The sequence below is a fragment of the Anneissia japonica genome, unplaced genomic scaffold (assembly GCF_011630105.1).
Source record: "Anneissia japonica isolate Jap-2015-1 unplaced genomic scaffold, ASM1163010v1 scaffold199_len4679917_cov187, whole genome shotgun sequence".
NCBI classification, from domain to species: domain Eukaryota; kingdom Metazoa; phylum Echinodermata; class Crinoidea; order Comatulida; family Comatulidae; genus Anneissia; species Anneissia japonica.
Window position 1 is genome coordinate 1,121,470 of NW_022686322.1, and position 15,602 is coordinate 1,137,071.

The 15,602-nt window shown below is 35.8% G+C and overlaps 1 protein-coding gene and 1 long non-coding RNA gene across 2 annotated transcripts; one reads left to right on the top strand and one right to left on the bottom strand.

Annotated features, from left to right (window-relative positions):
• Positions 1 to 228: 228 nt before the first annotated feature.
• Positions 229 to 12,187, bottom strand: LOC117115113 (transcription initiation factor TFIID subunit 5-like). The gene is made up of 18 exons (XM_033258805.1): positions 11,964 to 12,187; positions 11,397 to 11,503; positions 10,916 to 10,994; positions 10,352 to 10,430; positions 9,732 to 9,855; positions 9,487 to 9,605; positions 9,289 to 9,366; positions 9,032 to 9,132; positions 8,727 to 8,818; positions 8,289 to 8,408; positions 7,480 to 7,656; positions 6,888 to 6,994; positions 5,932 to 6,013; positions 5,626 to 5,737; positions 3,486 to 3,599; positions 2,064 to 2,241; positions 1,531 to 1,624; positions 229 to 1,214 (listed from the first exon to the last, which is right to left on the bottom strand). The coding sequence occupies exons 1-18, from the start codon at positions 12,087 to 12,089 to the stop codon at positions 1,094 to 1,096; spliced, it is 2,010 nt and encodes a 669-aa protein (XP_033114696.1). The 5' UTR covers positions 12,090 to 12,187; the 3' UTR covers positions 229 to 1,093.
• A 72-nt stretch (positions 12,188 to 12,259) lies between these two features.
• LOC117115137 lies at positions 12,260 to 14,034 on the top strand. Its single transcript, XR_004446496.1, has 3 exons — positions 12,260 to 12,408; positions 12,866 to 12,888; positions 13,630 to 14,034. It is a non-coding gene; the product is annotated as an uncharacterized LOC117115137 (long non-coding RNA).
• Positions 14,035 to 15,602: the final 1,568 nt, after the last annotated feature.

Here is a 15,602-nt window from a genome sequence, read left to right on the forward strand (position 1 = left end):
CATATCTGTGACAAAGTAGGCGATCCATGGATGACAATGGAGATGATGTATTCGTATTCATTATCGTTCTCGTAAGATTGGTAACTCCCCCCTTTATGACACAGCATACACTGTTGAAAACCAAACAACGTTTTTTTGGTTTTTTTTTTGGTTTTTTTTTGTAGCTACACATGTTTTATATACTTTTTGCGTTTATGACAAAAAACATACTGTACGCAGAAAAACAACTTTACAATATTTCGAAAATGTTCATTTTCCACATTTTGTTATTAATGGGACAATTTACAAGTTTTCATCACTTAATTGATGATGCAAGATAAGAAAATAACACGTTAGTAAACAATGTAGTACGACTGTTATCTTTCAGTGTCTTCCTTTTACATGGATAGTTCCATGGTTCATATCTTTCACTGTCCTCGCAGCAACTTTATTCAGGGATCTGAAATATCTTACAGATCATGTGACCATTTATTATTAAATCATTACTTTGGTATGTAATTTAGAAAAATTTAGATTTTTAGTTTTTTACTCTCTGATCTATAACATGATGCCATGAAAAACTCAGATATTTTTTTTTATAATTCATTCGATTTTTTAAAAAACTTGGTAGAGACTTATAATTAAAATGTTACATTAACATCATCATCACTACCATCATCATCATCACTACCATCATCATTATATCCAATGTAACAATATTATCTTTACCACCACTGTCTTCTTTATCATAAGCACCATTATCATCATCAGCACCATCATCATTACCACCACCACCATCATCGCTATCTTCATCATCATTATCATCGCCATCTTCATCATTATCAACATCATCAGTTACCACCACCATCATCAGTTATTACCTCCATGTTTATGGCCACTGTTTTCGTGGCTTCATGGCCTCATTATGATGGCCATTATTATCATTAAAAACATTATCATTAAATAGATGTGCTATCATTGTCATTATCATCACTCAAAATACTGAAGCCCAGCAGACAGCACTTGGCATGCTTCCCCATTTGCCTGCTGAACACACATACGTCCTCAAAGCCATGACCCCCTCACCATCTCTCTCCCACCCTTTAAGTTTTTTTCATGAGCTTGCTGCATATGGGCCTGCAGCTAACAGTAGATTCCTTCTGGTGAAATGGACATGATGTACACTTGTGGTCTTGGTAGGATAGGAGCCAAGCAGAGTTTCATCTATGTTGGATCTATGGAGTAAAAAAACATCTTTGTTTAATATCTTACAAATTGTCATGTACTGTAGTATAAACACATACTGGATCAAATTATTTAATTCAGATCATATACTGTATGCAAAATACTGTAACAGGTAAAGTAAAATTGTGCCAGGGACGTGGTTTATATTAATATAATATTATATATATCAAAGGGATTGACAATCAAAATAACATTATTTGGATAGGCAAATTTTTTATTTTATTGAACTTGTAGTGACAAACGAAGGTGGGGGAGGGAGGGTGGGGTTCTCTATTATATTTAGACATCTGTACATTTTTAACTTACATGATTGGTGGCTGTGATCCTGCTATGTCCTCTGATGCAGCTTCCTTTAACACCTTCTGGGCATCCCATAATTTCACACAGTTGTCAGAGCCACCTAATAACAAAAATCACAACCCATCAATATTTAAATGAAACAATTTTGTATTAATATATCTAATTGTTAGTCACTGTCATGACAGCAAAGTTATTTTCTCTTTTAAGTGCTGAGGTCAAGTGTTTTTTTACATAAGTCAGAATAGAGAGTACAAGAGCACTGCAAAGAAAAAACAGCTGTTGTTGAAATGTGGTTGTTTTTTGAGATATCTTTAGGGTGGCTAGGGTTATTACGTCTAAGAATAATTGGCAGATAAAGAATTAAAAACATCTACCATATGGCTGACAACAACCATTTTTTCTAGGTAGTAGGGGAACGATTAAAGATTAGTATGTCTATGCCTGTCCAGTTTCTTCTTAGCATACAAGGTGGAGGTTAGTGCTTTGGCAACTAAATCATAATTCATTAACAATAAAAATAAATAATAACGTATTCTGACCTGATGCTAGGATATTGCCATCCCTGCTAAATGATACTGTGTAGATTGCATCAGTGTGCCCCTTAAGTTCTCCCAACAAGTATCCATGTCTCATCTCCCATATTAATACTCGCTTATCTGTCCCCGCTGAGGCTAGGTAGTGGCCATCTGGAGAAAAAGCTAGTGATAATATAGAGCCCTGTAACAAAGAAAAGGATAAATTAAAACATCACAATATATACTTTACTCTAATTAAAATAATTATGAAAAAAACAAACATACAGTAGATTTATTTCAATTATCCACATAATTTAAAATGCTTAAAAGTGAACAATAGTAAGAAAAATAAAAGCTAAATTGATATTTTTACATCATTGGTTTTACATTAGTATTATTAATGTTGAAATTGATTGAAAAGAGATTCTCATGCTGATGGCCCTGTCACACCTTGTCGATTTAGCCAGCGTAAGCCGACGCTGGTGTATGTCAAATAAGTTATTGGTAAGTTTCGTATAAGTTAAGAGCACGCTAAAGCACGCTGGTATACATCCTAGTACGGCGAGTACGTTGGAAAGTTTGGTGCATGCACAAAATTTTTTGACATATGCCAAAATATGGCTCGTACTTTCCGTATACGCAGGCCATAAGTTGTAGGTAAATTAAGCGATCGTTGACACACATTGACACACGTTACTTGTAAGTTACTCAAAAGTTGAAATACGTCGAGATAATTTCTAGCGTACCCAAAACATATTTCTAACCTATGAGTAACGTGCTTTGAACTTATATGTAACTTATAAAGAACATATCTCCAACGTATATTGACGCATGTAGATGTATTTGACGTGTTCCAGACGACCACAAACTTACTGAAGGTGTTTCTAACTTACAGTTACCGTATAATAGCGTTTAGGGGAATATGTACAGTATATTAAAATGGGGTGATGTCAATACAGTGATGTTGATACTGCGATGTCTAGTGCGGTTATGATTTGAATCGATGAGCGGCAGCCTTTTTATAGGCTACGTCACGTGATCATCGGTGATACGCTGCCGTGCGCTGTGCATAAGGTAGACTATCGTTGGGCATAAGTTGTGAACGCTGGCAAAACACTAAGCATTTGTTGGTATACGTTTTCTGTAGGTTACCAAAACGTTACTAATACGTTATGTATTCGTCCAATACGTAATGAATACACTATGTATGTGCCAAAAATTTAAAAAAGCATTAATATTTCAGCGTATGCCAGGGTTTTAGAGAAATTTTGATACGTCAGCATACGCTGACTAAATCGTCAAGGTGTGACAGGGCCATAAAGCCCATGATGAGAAATAAAACTAAACAGTATGTAATCAACTACGTAGTTGTGCATCTTATATAGACTAAGATGACAATAAAATATTTGAAATTGATAATATATGTGGGGAATTACTGTCCCTTACCTTATGACCTGTAAGAATGCGCACACACTTGCCATCTGTGACATCCCATAATCGTATTGTCCTATCACTTGACCCTGTTACTACATAATTTGAGTTAGGGTGAAAACGAATGCTCTGAAGAAAAAACGGACAAAACATATTTAATAATCGAATACATGAATTCCTATTAATATAAGAATTCCTATTAAAAAATAAACCAATATTGTTAAACCTAAGTAATACGTTTGTCAGCCACATTCCCCAGTTCAACATCATTTGTTTAAGTCATACTATTTGTTTGAGTTTTAGGCCTGCCAATAATATTCTTTTAATTACTATATTCTAATTTAAATATTTATGTACTGGAAGGCGTACTGGTTTATTGCATCTTTCCTTTTGCCTACAAAGATCCTTTATAATATCTGAAGGCAGTGTTTGGCTAACTTGTACAACGGTAGTATCAACAAATATTTATTCAAGAATCCTATTCTAATTTAATTTAGACTAAAATGCTGGCCAAAACACCGGGCGAGCGGTTAAGGCAGGGGCGCTGCAACATGCAGCTATAGTATCGTTGATTTGACTGGCCGAGCGGATAAGGCAGGGGTGCCGCAACATACATCCATAATATCGGCGCTGGTTTGAGCAAGAGACTCGTCTATGTTTCTGATGGTTGAACAAGTCTTCTCGATAAGGACCAGTGAACACAATGGCTTGTGCGCACTATAAAGAAACTACTGTAGTATATCATTTGAGACGAGTACAGTAGGTGATACCTCAGTGTACTGGTACAGACAGCCCCTGTGGTGGACAAGGTGGTACCAGTTTACCAGGTAGCGCCGACACAAAGGGACCTTAGGGGCAAAGAAAGTAACTGAATGAGCTACTAGTCCACGCTTCAAGCCCCAAAGCTTCTTGTTTGATGGATACCGGTAAAAATGTACACTATAATAAAATATATTTTAGTAAATAAGTAGCTTACATCTACATCTGAGAAGTGTCCAGCAAGGATCCGTAGAGGCTGGTGATATTCTGTGGCCCACAGTCTCGCTACTCTGTCATGTCCAGCAGAAGCAAAATAATGACCATATGGACTGCAAGATAAAAACCATTCATATCAGTAAGATAGAATAATGATGATAGTGGTGATAATAAAGATGTTGATATTGTTAATGATAAATAATGATGATAATGAATTTCCTCTCATTATTTCTTGGAGATATACAAATACAGTACTCATTTGAAAAGTCACAATATACAAGACATTTTCATGTGAATATCAACTTACCCAAAACAGCAATCCCACACAGGATAATTATGGCCTTTATAACACACTAAGTTTGTATAAGTATAGGTACTCCATAAACGAACTGCAAGCAATATAAAAATGTTAATACCATAATGTATCCACTACCACAAGTATCACAAAAGAAATACTTGAGGAACCGTAGCAACATCATCCAAGGGCAGGGCTTAGCGGAATTGTCCATTATGAATTATTTGCTGATGAAACTCAAACACCTTTCAACCTCATTAGTCCTTTATTATTTATTTTTAAATGGACAAGCACTTGCAACTTATGCACTTGGCAACTGTAGTCTGGCCAAAACCCCACCAACCCCCCCCCCCCCCCCCCGCCGGGGCCCCCCCCCGGAGGATGTATAGATATTTGTATCCCTGTAGACGTGGGACGTATATGTTACTGACCCAGGGATGTTATATGCTTTGGAAAGGGCCGGTAATGCTCGGCCTAGAGGCCCAGGGGTTGCTCGTATTATGTCTACCATGATTTTACTGTCTAGAAATGTAAACCCCTGACTAAGTCCCTGCTGTTCCTGGGTTGGGGGGGGGGGGGGATATATTTAAATTCATTAATTTACAGTACTTTATGCATATATCTAATCAAATATAATTTAGACTCAGTCTTCTGATTTTTGTGAGCAAGGTTCTAATTCTGTCTCTTATACACATCTACAGCCCCTGTGGTGGACAAGGTGGTACCAGTTTACCAGGTAGCGCCGACACAAAGGGACCTTAGGGGCAAAGAAAGTAACTGAATGAGCTACTAGTCCACGCTTCAAGCCCCAAAGCTTCTTGTTTGATGGATACCGGTAAAAATGTACACTATAATAAAATATATTTTAGTAAATAAGTAGCTTACATCTACATCTGAGAAGTGTCCAGCAAGGATCCGTAGAGGCTGGTGATATTCTGTAGCCCACAGTCTCGCTACTCTGTCATGTCCAGCAGAAGCAAAATAATGACCATATGGACTGCAAGATAAAAACCATTCATATCAGTAAGATAGAATAATGATGATAGTGGTGATAATAAAGATGTTGATATTGTTAATGATAAATAATGATGATAATGAATTTCCTCTCATTATTTCTTGGAGATATACAAATACAGTACTCATTTGAAAAGTCACAATATACAAGACATTTTCATGTGAATTTCAACTTACCCAAAACAGCAATCCCACACAGGATAATTATGGCCTTTATAACACACTAAGTTTGTATAAGTATAGGTACTCCATAAACGAACTGCAAGCAATATAAAAATGTTAATGCCATAATGTATCCACTACCACAAGCATCACAAAAAAAATAATTAAAGGACCTTAGCAACAACATCCAAGGGCGGAGCTTAGCGGAATTGTCTATTATGAATTATTTGCTGATGAAATTCAAACACCTTTCAACCTCATTAGTCCTTTATTATTTATTTTTAATTGATCTATGGACAAAGGCTTTGTGGTGAATTTTCAAGTACCAGTAGCTATTGAAAGCCTGTTCATTGTTTTAACATGTCTTATGTCCATGTTGGCATATCGCAAATACTCACATGGACAAGCACTTGCACCTTATGCACTTGGAAACTGTAGTCTGGCCAAAACCCCACCAACCCTCCCCCCACCCCTCCGGGCCATAGCTGGGGCTTGGCTGGGACCAGGCCTAGGATGTATAGATATTTGTATCCCTGTAGACGTGGGACGTATATGTTACTGACCCAGGGATGTTATATGCTTTGGAAAGGGCCGGTAATGCTCGGCCTAGAGGCCCAGGGGTTGCTCGTATTATGTCTGCCATGATTTTACTGTCTAGAAATGTAAACCCCTGACTAAGTTCCTGCTGTTCCTGGGTTGGGGGGGGGGGTGTGTGCAGACTACAATTGACAAGTGCATTAATGTTACCTTGGTTCTAGTTCCACTTTCCACTTATCTTTTTTCTTTTCACATATTTAATCATTAAGATTGCTTTTTTTATTTTCTTCTGACGTTACTGGTCATCCAAAGTCAAACAACCATCACCAATCACTCCAATGATGGAGTTAATAATGGTCAAGCAAATGGCAATCTGAAAGCTCTTCAAGTTATTAATATATGTTAGGTATGTTATGTTGTTATCATGTACATACCTGTAGCATCTTCTGAGGATGACAAGACAAACGATTTGTCCGGGCTGAAGCATGTTGAATACACCGGACCACTGTGGCCTAACATCGTCTTACTTTCTGATGCCGTTCTGTTTTGAAAACAAATGTTAATATCTATATACAATAAAATATCAAGTAAAATATAATTCAGTCTGTCATAGAATAGTTTTATTTAAGTCCTACATTTAATGTGAAAGCTAAACATTTTAATTTTTCCCCCACATGTTTTTATTCAACACAAACAGTATATATAATATTTGGCGTAGAAGTTGAGGCTTAGACCCTCAACCTCTTGTTCGGATTTTCAGATCTCTCGCTGTGCAGGTCGCTAATTGTGTCCTTGGGCAAGACGCTTTATCTGCGTTTGTCTCTCTACCCAAGAGTATAAATAGGCATATGCTGGGAAGTTAAACAGATTTGCTGTGAGGAAGAGAGAAGATCCCCTCAAAGCTTTGCTCTTACAAAAGAGAGATGGATACTTCAAACCTGTACAGGTTCAACTACCTTTTAAAACTTTAGTCCAACTTTTTAAAATGTTGATTAAATACAGTAATATCAATCAACCAATCATCACCTCTCATCCATAATTCTTTCAAGGACATCATCGGCTTCTTTGTCAATAGCATCTAGTTGTTTCAAGGGTTTCATATTTCTGAGTTTCTTCGGCGTCACGGACCAGACACGCACACACGAGTCAGCAAAACCACACGTCATCATACTTGAGTCGTCACTGATATCAGCGGATATCAACCTGAATTATAGTCAAGAACATTCTTTGGATCAGTATAATTAATTACTAAGTTATATATCTTTAAATGATTGTAAAACATACAGAATCATTTTTATAATCTAATTGTATATTGTAGTGGCGTTTAGGTGCTTCCAATCCCAGGTTCTTTTGTTCAAATCCTGTCATGAGCAGGATTTCTTCGCATGACTAAAATCAACTAACACTTACCTTATAAAGTCTAACTAGCCCTGTAACAAAAAACGGAGCTGGGTGCTGAACTGGGTTCTCCAGCATAAATAAGAAAGAAATATGTATGAAATATACAGTAGAAATTATATATTTAAATTCATTAATTTACAGTACTTTATGCATATATCTAATCAAATATAATTTAGACTCAGTCTTCTGATTTTTGTGAGCAAGGTTCTAATTTTAAGTGTGTTTATGCTGGTTCTGTAGCACCCTGATATTTATGTAGCTTCTATCATTTATCCAATAAACTGTTCCAAGCCTCTACTAGGTTTAGATTGAATGGAGGTATACAATATATCTATTTACTGTAGTTGTCAAAAGCCATGGTAAAAGCATGCAATTTTATTTCTCTATCAATGTAATTGTTGTCATGGAGACTGTGTGAGAAATTAACACCTTACCCATCGTAAGCATTTAAGAATGAGTAAAAACAGATTGACGGCAACGAGTCGGCTGCCAGTCGAATTCTTTTAGCAGATTCTCGCAACGCAATTGCTCTTGCTAATTTATCTGAATCTTTCCTGCAAATGAAATAAATAAGATACATTCAATATTATTATCAATAAAGAAAATTACCTGATATACAATATTAAAAAAACACCACATAATAATCATTTATTATTTTGATAATTTTAAGCATAAGATAATGATTTAGTTAATTTTTTTAGAACCCTATCTTTGCATTATTTTAACTTCATAATACAATAACAATATACAGCAATGACGACAACAGAGGTGTCAGTGGTGTGGGCAACAAGGAAGTCATATGAAGCAACAACAATAACAAATATTCATTATATGATAACAATAATAAGTCTAGTTTTATAGATAAAACTTACAGCTCTGGAAGGGGAACCCTAGTATTAGGGGGAGCATTTGGATCTGGTTTATTCTTCTTCGAGGACAAGGAATCCTTTTTCGGTTTCTTTTTCTGAAATTTAAAAGCAGAACATATGTTATTTTTTCTTATACTTCACTGTATGGTAGTAATTTTTTAAATCAAAATGGGCCCTATTTACAGAACCTAAAAATGAAAACTAGTATATTAACCTTTATATAACATTTATATATAACCTTTTTTTAAATACTTCAAAATAAAAATATATACAAAATTTAATTAATAAGAAGAGATTGGAACTCTGACCTTTGGCTTGTCATCACCCTCGCCACTTTCCTCTTCATCGTCTAGCTGCAAGTTGATATCTGGCTCTTTCAACAGCCCATAAAACACTTTAGCTTTGTTAGCTGGATAAAAAAGAAATACTAATAGTAAATAATAACAAAAACTACTACCCATTTATCAGGTCATATGTGGAAGGTCATCTGTTCTGATGAATGGGGTTGTTCTGTTGAAATATTGTTCAGTGAGTGTAAAATTTACATAAATAATGCACTCTTTACCATCTCGTCTTGCTTCTCCGACCATCCCACCAGCCTTTGCACTGATCTGCTCCTTGTTCCTTGGCATTCCATCAAATACTACAAAACAGAAGTAATATAACATATTTATTGGAATAAACACCCTGATTTGAATAAATATCCCGTCAAATAAAACGCCCCCCTGTACAGCCTATTTTGAATGAGATGAGGAATGCCTACCATCAACATAAAGGTGGTCCTCTAGTATTGTTAGCACTGTGCTGTTCTGTTTATCCTTTAAGTACCTTCTGAGAGACTGGTAAGAATCACGTGAAAGACGAATCACATATTTACTTGTCCTATTAGAAAAAAAAATCATTAATACTGTATATATAATTTCGATTTTTCATTTGTTGTGTGATCTTATAAGATCAGTTTTGTAATAATGCGACCATTTGTGGATTAATTTGTGTTGCTATAATTACCTGAAGCAAACCATTAGCTCGTTCTTTGTCATGTGATCCTTTTTAGTGACAACTGACAGCTTTGTTATATCTTCTTGGTGATATTCTTCTTGTTCTTTGCTGAACTCATCAAAGAAGTGTTTAGCTAAAGAATACAGAAATTATATTATTTATGTATCGGTTAAATGGCAATAAGATTATTTTCGAATTCTAATTTCCTACGGTTGTTATCTTTAGTTAATACATAATAAGAAGTTCAAATATTATACAATTATAGTCAGGTTTTAAGTACACTATAGGAAATTGAAGCCCAAAGAGCCTTTATTTCCTGAAAAAAATTAAAGGGAATAAGTCAAGTAAAGTCAGAGGGAGATTTCAATTGCATGACAACGGTAGGACGTAGAACGTAATGACATCACTAAAAGTCATCTGCGCATGCGAGAACGTTAAGGTCACCTCGTCGAGTAGATTCTGGAACGCAATTTGGCCAAATCTACGTATGCAGAGAACGTAGGACGCCAGGTAGGACGGTCACACATGAGTGATTCCGTTCTAGCGTCGCGTCGTCGCACAAATCAAGAGCTCCCTAATGTCTATTAGCTTGACAATGACAATACAGTACATTGCACCTTAACACCAACCTTTCTGTTCATGATCATTGTAGACTAATTCAAGATACATGTGAACAAATACTGGATACAACATCTGAGACAGCTCACTCTAAAAGATACAAGCACAGGAAATATTATAGAGATAAGCACATGATGTTAACATGCATGTAGGCTGGGGAAGGGGGAGCAAAGTGAACACCCCCCCCCCCCAATGGTAGCAATTTAGTTCCACTAAAGCAGGATAAAATACTAAAAATGACCATTAAGTTTTCATTAGCACCGTAGTATAGGTATTTAGTTCCGTATTCTGGGAGTTATTTCCATCTCCATTCTCATTTCCCCCCTTCACCAGGCCAAAAACAGCCTATGCCCCTATGGTAAGAAGCAGATATGATTGGTCACTTTGGTAACTTTACAAAATCATATGGAATGTAAAATCTTGAAAAAAGTTGACTGGTTTTATGAGTCTGATAAATTTACTGCCAGATTCCTCTTATGTTCAATTCAAGATTTCCTTACTGAAATGTACAACTACAAGTGTACTGTGTTACATGAGATTCTTTTTCCAAACTTTTTTTTCAATTACAATCTCACCTTCTGGACATCAAGGGAGTTCTCGATAAACTGCATTAGATTATTGTAGTGCTCATGATAAAAAGTTGGATCACTTTCACTGAGAAAAAAAAAATCATTTCAACTATTAATACTTTATTTATTTATTAATTTATATATTTTATTATTTATATTTTTAATACGGTATACAAAGAGGTTAAGGCTTTGAGCGGCTGGAAACTTTTTTCTGTGTCTACCTCAGAGTAGATTGAAAGGTCTGCTTGCTGATTACTAGCTGCAACATTATCATAGGATATTCCCAAGCTTGCTGGAAACAATGAGTTCTATTACATGTGTGATCAAGGCTTTGACACCAGTAGTATCTACTGGTTGGCAGGTCTCTGTTCAGGGAAAAAGCATTGCTAATTAAATTCATATTTTTATATCATTTATTTGAAAAAAAAACTGTTTGGTACTATACTGTAGATGGACACCCACTGATGCAGATGAAAGGGAAACTTACTTAGTGTAAGCGGAGAGAACTGATGATACATCCTGGTCATTGCTTGCAGTGGTCCGTACATCCTTTTCCTGAACATCAGCCTCTTTTTTCAAGAGTGCTGCAGTTTCCTGCCAATGAAATGTACACTGAGATAAAACATGGACACAGAAATCACACAAGGCAATATATTATAGATACAATATGCAAGTAGCTTGTAGTACTGTAGTAGTATTTTTTTTTTAAAAAAGGTTTGATTTAACTAGACCTTCATTTATACTTGTTTGTTGTTACAGTCTAAATGTGTATCCTTCCTAAAAATAAAATTGCATTGGATGCTATTTTGGTACTAAAAAACGACCCTTTCATTTAGTTTATTAATTATTATAACTTAATGCAATATATATGCTTAAAATGTAGCACAGGTTACAGGAACTAACATTGATACACATCAACTGCTTAAAGCTGACTTCAGGTTAATCCTAAGCCTTCGATGAGTTAGTAAGTAAGAAGTGAAGGGCGAACAAAACCCACTAATCAGCCCAAGATTCTATTGTGGGTCGTGCGTGTTGTGAACTAGCTTGGGCCTACCTTCAAGTTATTTTTCTGTAAAAACTGTAATACTGCTGCAAGTGTGTTCCTATCCATTTGTTTCTGTTGCTCATTATCTTCACCATTTTTCAAAATATTTTCCTTTGAATCCTCAGCTTCTGCCATTTCATAGACGTTTTATAAGTGATTTGTAAGTAAACAGTGAAGAAAAAAAATTGTCAAACTTATCCAGACGTTAATTCAGCAATTACAGCGCATTGAAATGGGATTTGTTGTGGCGGTTTTAAACAGCGGCTCGTATACTTCTACATACTAGGGGGCGTACTTTATCTGTCCTTTTTGATTGACCTGCGAGAGATGTCGTGAAAGCATCTCTGTAGCTCTTTAAAAATCTAATTAAATCTTTGACTTGTGCTAACATCTTCAAAAAAGGCGTAGCTAAGGCTACTCTTTAATACTTCAAGAACATAATATGAGGGATAAGGTAAGTGACATGTCTTTGTAATTCGTGAAAAAATCATGTTTGTGTCTTGCTTTTATTAGGTGCGTCAGTTCCACCCTGTGGTGTGCTTTAGATTGGACTAGATATGCCTAGGATGGTCTCTAAAATAGATGGCACTGCTGATTATTTTGCTGCAGTGCATTACAGTAAAATCAAGATGCTTGGTACTCTAAGTGATCGTAATACCAAATGTATGCTGATTGCGGATAGAAATTAAAAGAAATTTTGCCAGAAAAAGCCAACCAACCCTAACAAGATAAAGTAGGGCCTAGATAGGTAATTTTGTTTCGCAGCCACTGTCAAAGAAAAAAATTTAACTGATTCACTAACATGTGTCATTGACTTTATAACTTCCATGCATGGTGATTGTAATTAAGCATTTTTAAAATGTTGCCAATATGTGAAATTATGACTATATATTTCAATGTTTTCTTTGCAGTGGAAGAAGAAACGTATGCGAAGGTATGCCAAAATCGATTTCACAAAATTATTTATATTTGTTCAAAATAATGTAATATAACTATAAAAGGGCCAATATTTCGAAATTGCTACAAGCTACATATTTGATTTGTATTGAATTGAAAGCTTCCAAAAACAATGTTATACTAAAAAATGTTATTACAGTATTAGCACAAAACAAGCATTTTAACACTCAGATTTCAGTTCCAATTCATCCACAGTAGAACTACATTTGGCATGTTTAATACAGTATAAAGGAACATCAGACAATTGTGATTGTGTTGGGGTGGATTTGATGTTTTCTGCCATGGGTGTAAAACACTAACCATATGGTCTGGGGGAGGGTTTGGGTCCGAGAACTGCCTTTTCTAGATGCTCCAAAGTCTTAGCAATTTAATCTCGCCAAATGAGTACCCCTTTGGCTTTGCTGGTTTCAGCATTTTGGCTATGGTTTGTAAACAATGGTCAGTACAAATAACAGAAGAGCTGCATGTTCACAAATTTTTAGAAAACAAATCATTTACTTATGGTCTAATAAGTGGTGTTATGCTCCTCACTCGTGTTGGCTTCCAAATATTTCATTATCAATAAAAATCCGTAATAATACATGCTAGCATGGGTTGGGCTGTTCACCATGATAGCTTTCCTCCAGTCATTTTTATTCTGTGCTTACAGAGATCACCGGCAACAACTTGCTCCCAAGTCTTGTACTGTAGTTAATACTTTTTTTTTGTTTTTAAACAGATTGAAGCGCAAACGACGAAAGATGAGGGCTAGATCCAAGTAGATGCAAGACTCTTGGAGGCTGTTGCAACCATCCTTTTTCTGGATGTCCAACATCACAGTAGCAGCTGCAGCTCATCCACAGAATGTTGTATGATGAAGCAACTTGGCCTAGTATAGCAGAACTGTATTTCAGCTGGTGGAAAAAACCAAACAAATCAAGTCCATTGTTCTTCTGGCAATGACTTGTCAGCCATCAACAAAATAAATTTGTCTATGCTTACGGATGCAACATCACTTCAAGTGGCTTAAGACATCAGAGACTGTTCTGTTATTTAGTTGTTTTGTGTTTCTTTAAAGAATTGTCTTGTAAAATACCACAATGTCAACAAAAACGAGAATTAAACTATAGTTTATCTCTGAAAATGCATAACCTCTGATTATTTGTTTAGTTCATCTACAGTGTATGACAGTGGTGAAAGATGCAGAAACCAGGATACAGTGCTGATGACTAGGAAACCCATTATAGTTCTGCTTGCATTTGTGTATAAATAATGGAACTTCAAAGATGACTAGGATTTTGTTTATGAATATGGGCACTGTGTGTATACTGTAACATGTATCGTTCAAAATTAAACATCTTTCGAATGGAATAAACTACAGGTCTCCTTCAAATTAAGGACCACCTCCAATTAAAGACCACATTTCTGTGGTCCCAAATTGTTATTCTAATTAAAGACCAATCTGCTAAAGACCATGAAATCCCTGCTGCTATATGTGACTTTACTTGGAAGCAGACCTGTATTTGAAATTCATTCATTAGATGGCAAGCATCTCAACAATTACATAATGTAATTGTTGCTTTAAAATACAATTTAACATTACATTGGCGGATCTGAGGCGAGGTCAGGGGTAAAAAAATTGCCTGACCGTTTAAAAATGGGAAAACCTTCAATTTTCAATAAAAGGCACTTCAGAAGTCAGGGGGAAAACTCATTTCTCACCATCTAAGAACCAGAATTTTCCCAGTTAGGACCCCCTACCCCCGTATTATTTGGGGTTCATCGATTTATTGAAAAAGGAATATGTATGCAGCAACTCAATTTTTGTTATGTACAGTACATACACACATAGTACATAGTAGGGCTAAGTGTATTTACAGTATAAGAATAATGAGAAGTTTACTTGACTGTTGTTTTCAAGCGGAGGAAATCCTAAACATTTAAAGAATTTAAAAGTCATTAAAAGACACCTCAGAAGTCAGGAAAGCTCATTTCCTGCCATCTAGTGATCAAATTTTTCCCGGGAAGTACCCCCGGATCCCCTTGCTCTTTGGGGTTATCCATATCATGGAAAAAAGAATACGTAAACAACTCAATTTTTTTTATGTACGTATTCACACATAAATAGGCCTATTTACTGTAATAAAATAAGAAAGTTTATGTGACCATTTTCAAGAGGGGAAAACCTTGAATTTCGAAGAACTTAAAAGTCATTGAAAGACACTTCAGAAATCTGGAAAACTTGTTTCTCGCCATATAAGAATCAAAGTTTTCCCGGGGAGGGCCCCGGTTTTATTTAGGGTTCATCAATTTATTGTAAAAAAAGAATATGTAGGCCCTATGCAGCGACTCAATTTTTGTTATGTACTGTACATGCACCCATAGTAGGGCTACTAGTATTTACTGTAATACAAACTAGAAGTTTACCTGACCGTTTTCAAGCGGAGGAAAACCCCCCCCCCCAAATGTGAACCTAGATCCGCCCCTGCATTATCTTTCTTACTAAAATTTTAAATATTTAATCCATATAATCATATAATTTTAACTTTTAAAGAGTATGTACATTTTTGCAGAATTTCCTACTCTTTCAAACCATGAATAATCTCATAATACTTTTTTTTTTGCCAGCTGGCCAATGGTTGATATAGGAATTTGGAATAGATAGGGCCCTGAAAGTAAATTGTATAGATCATAGAGAAAATATCTGTTCTA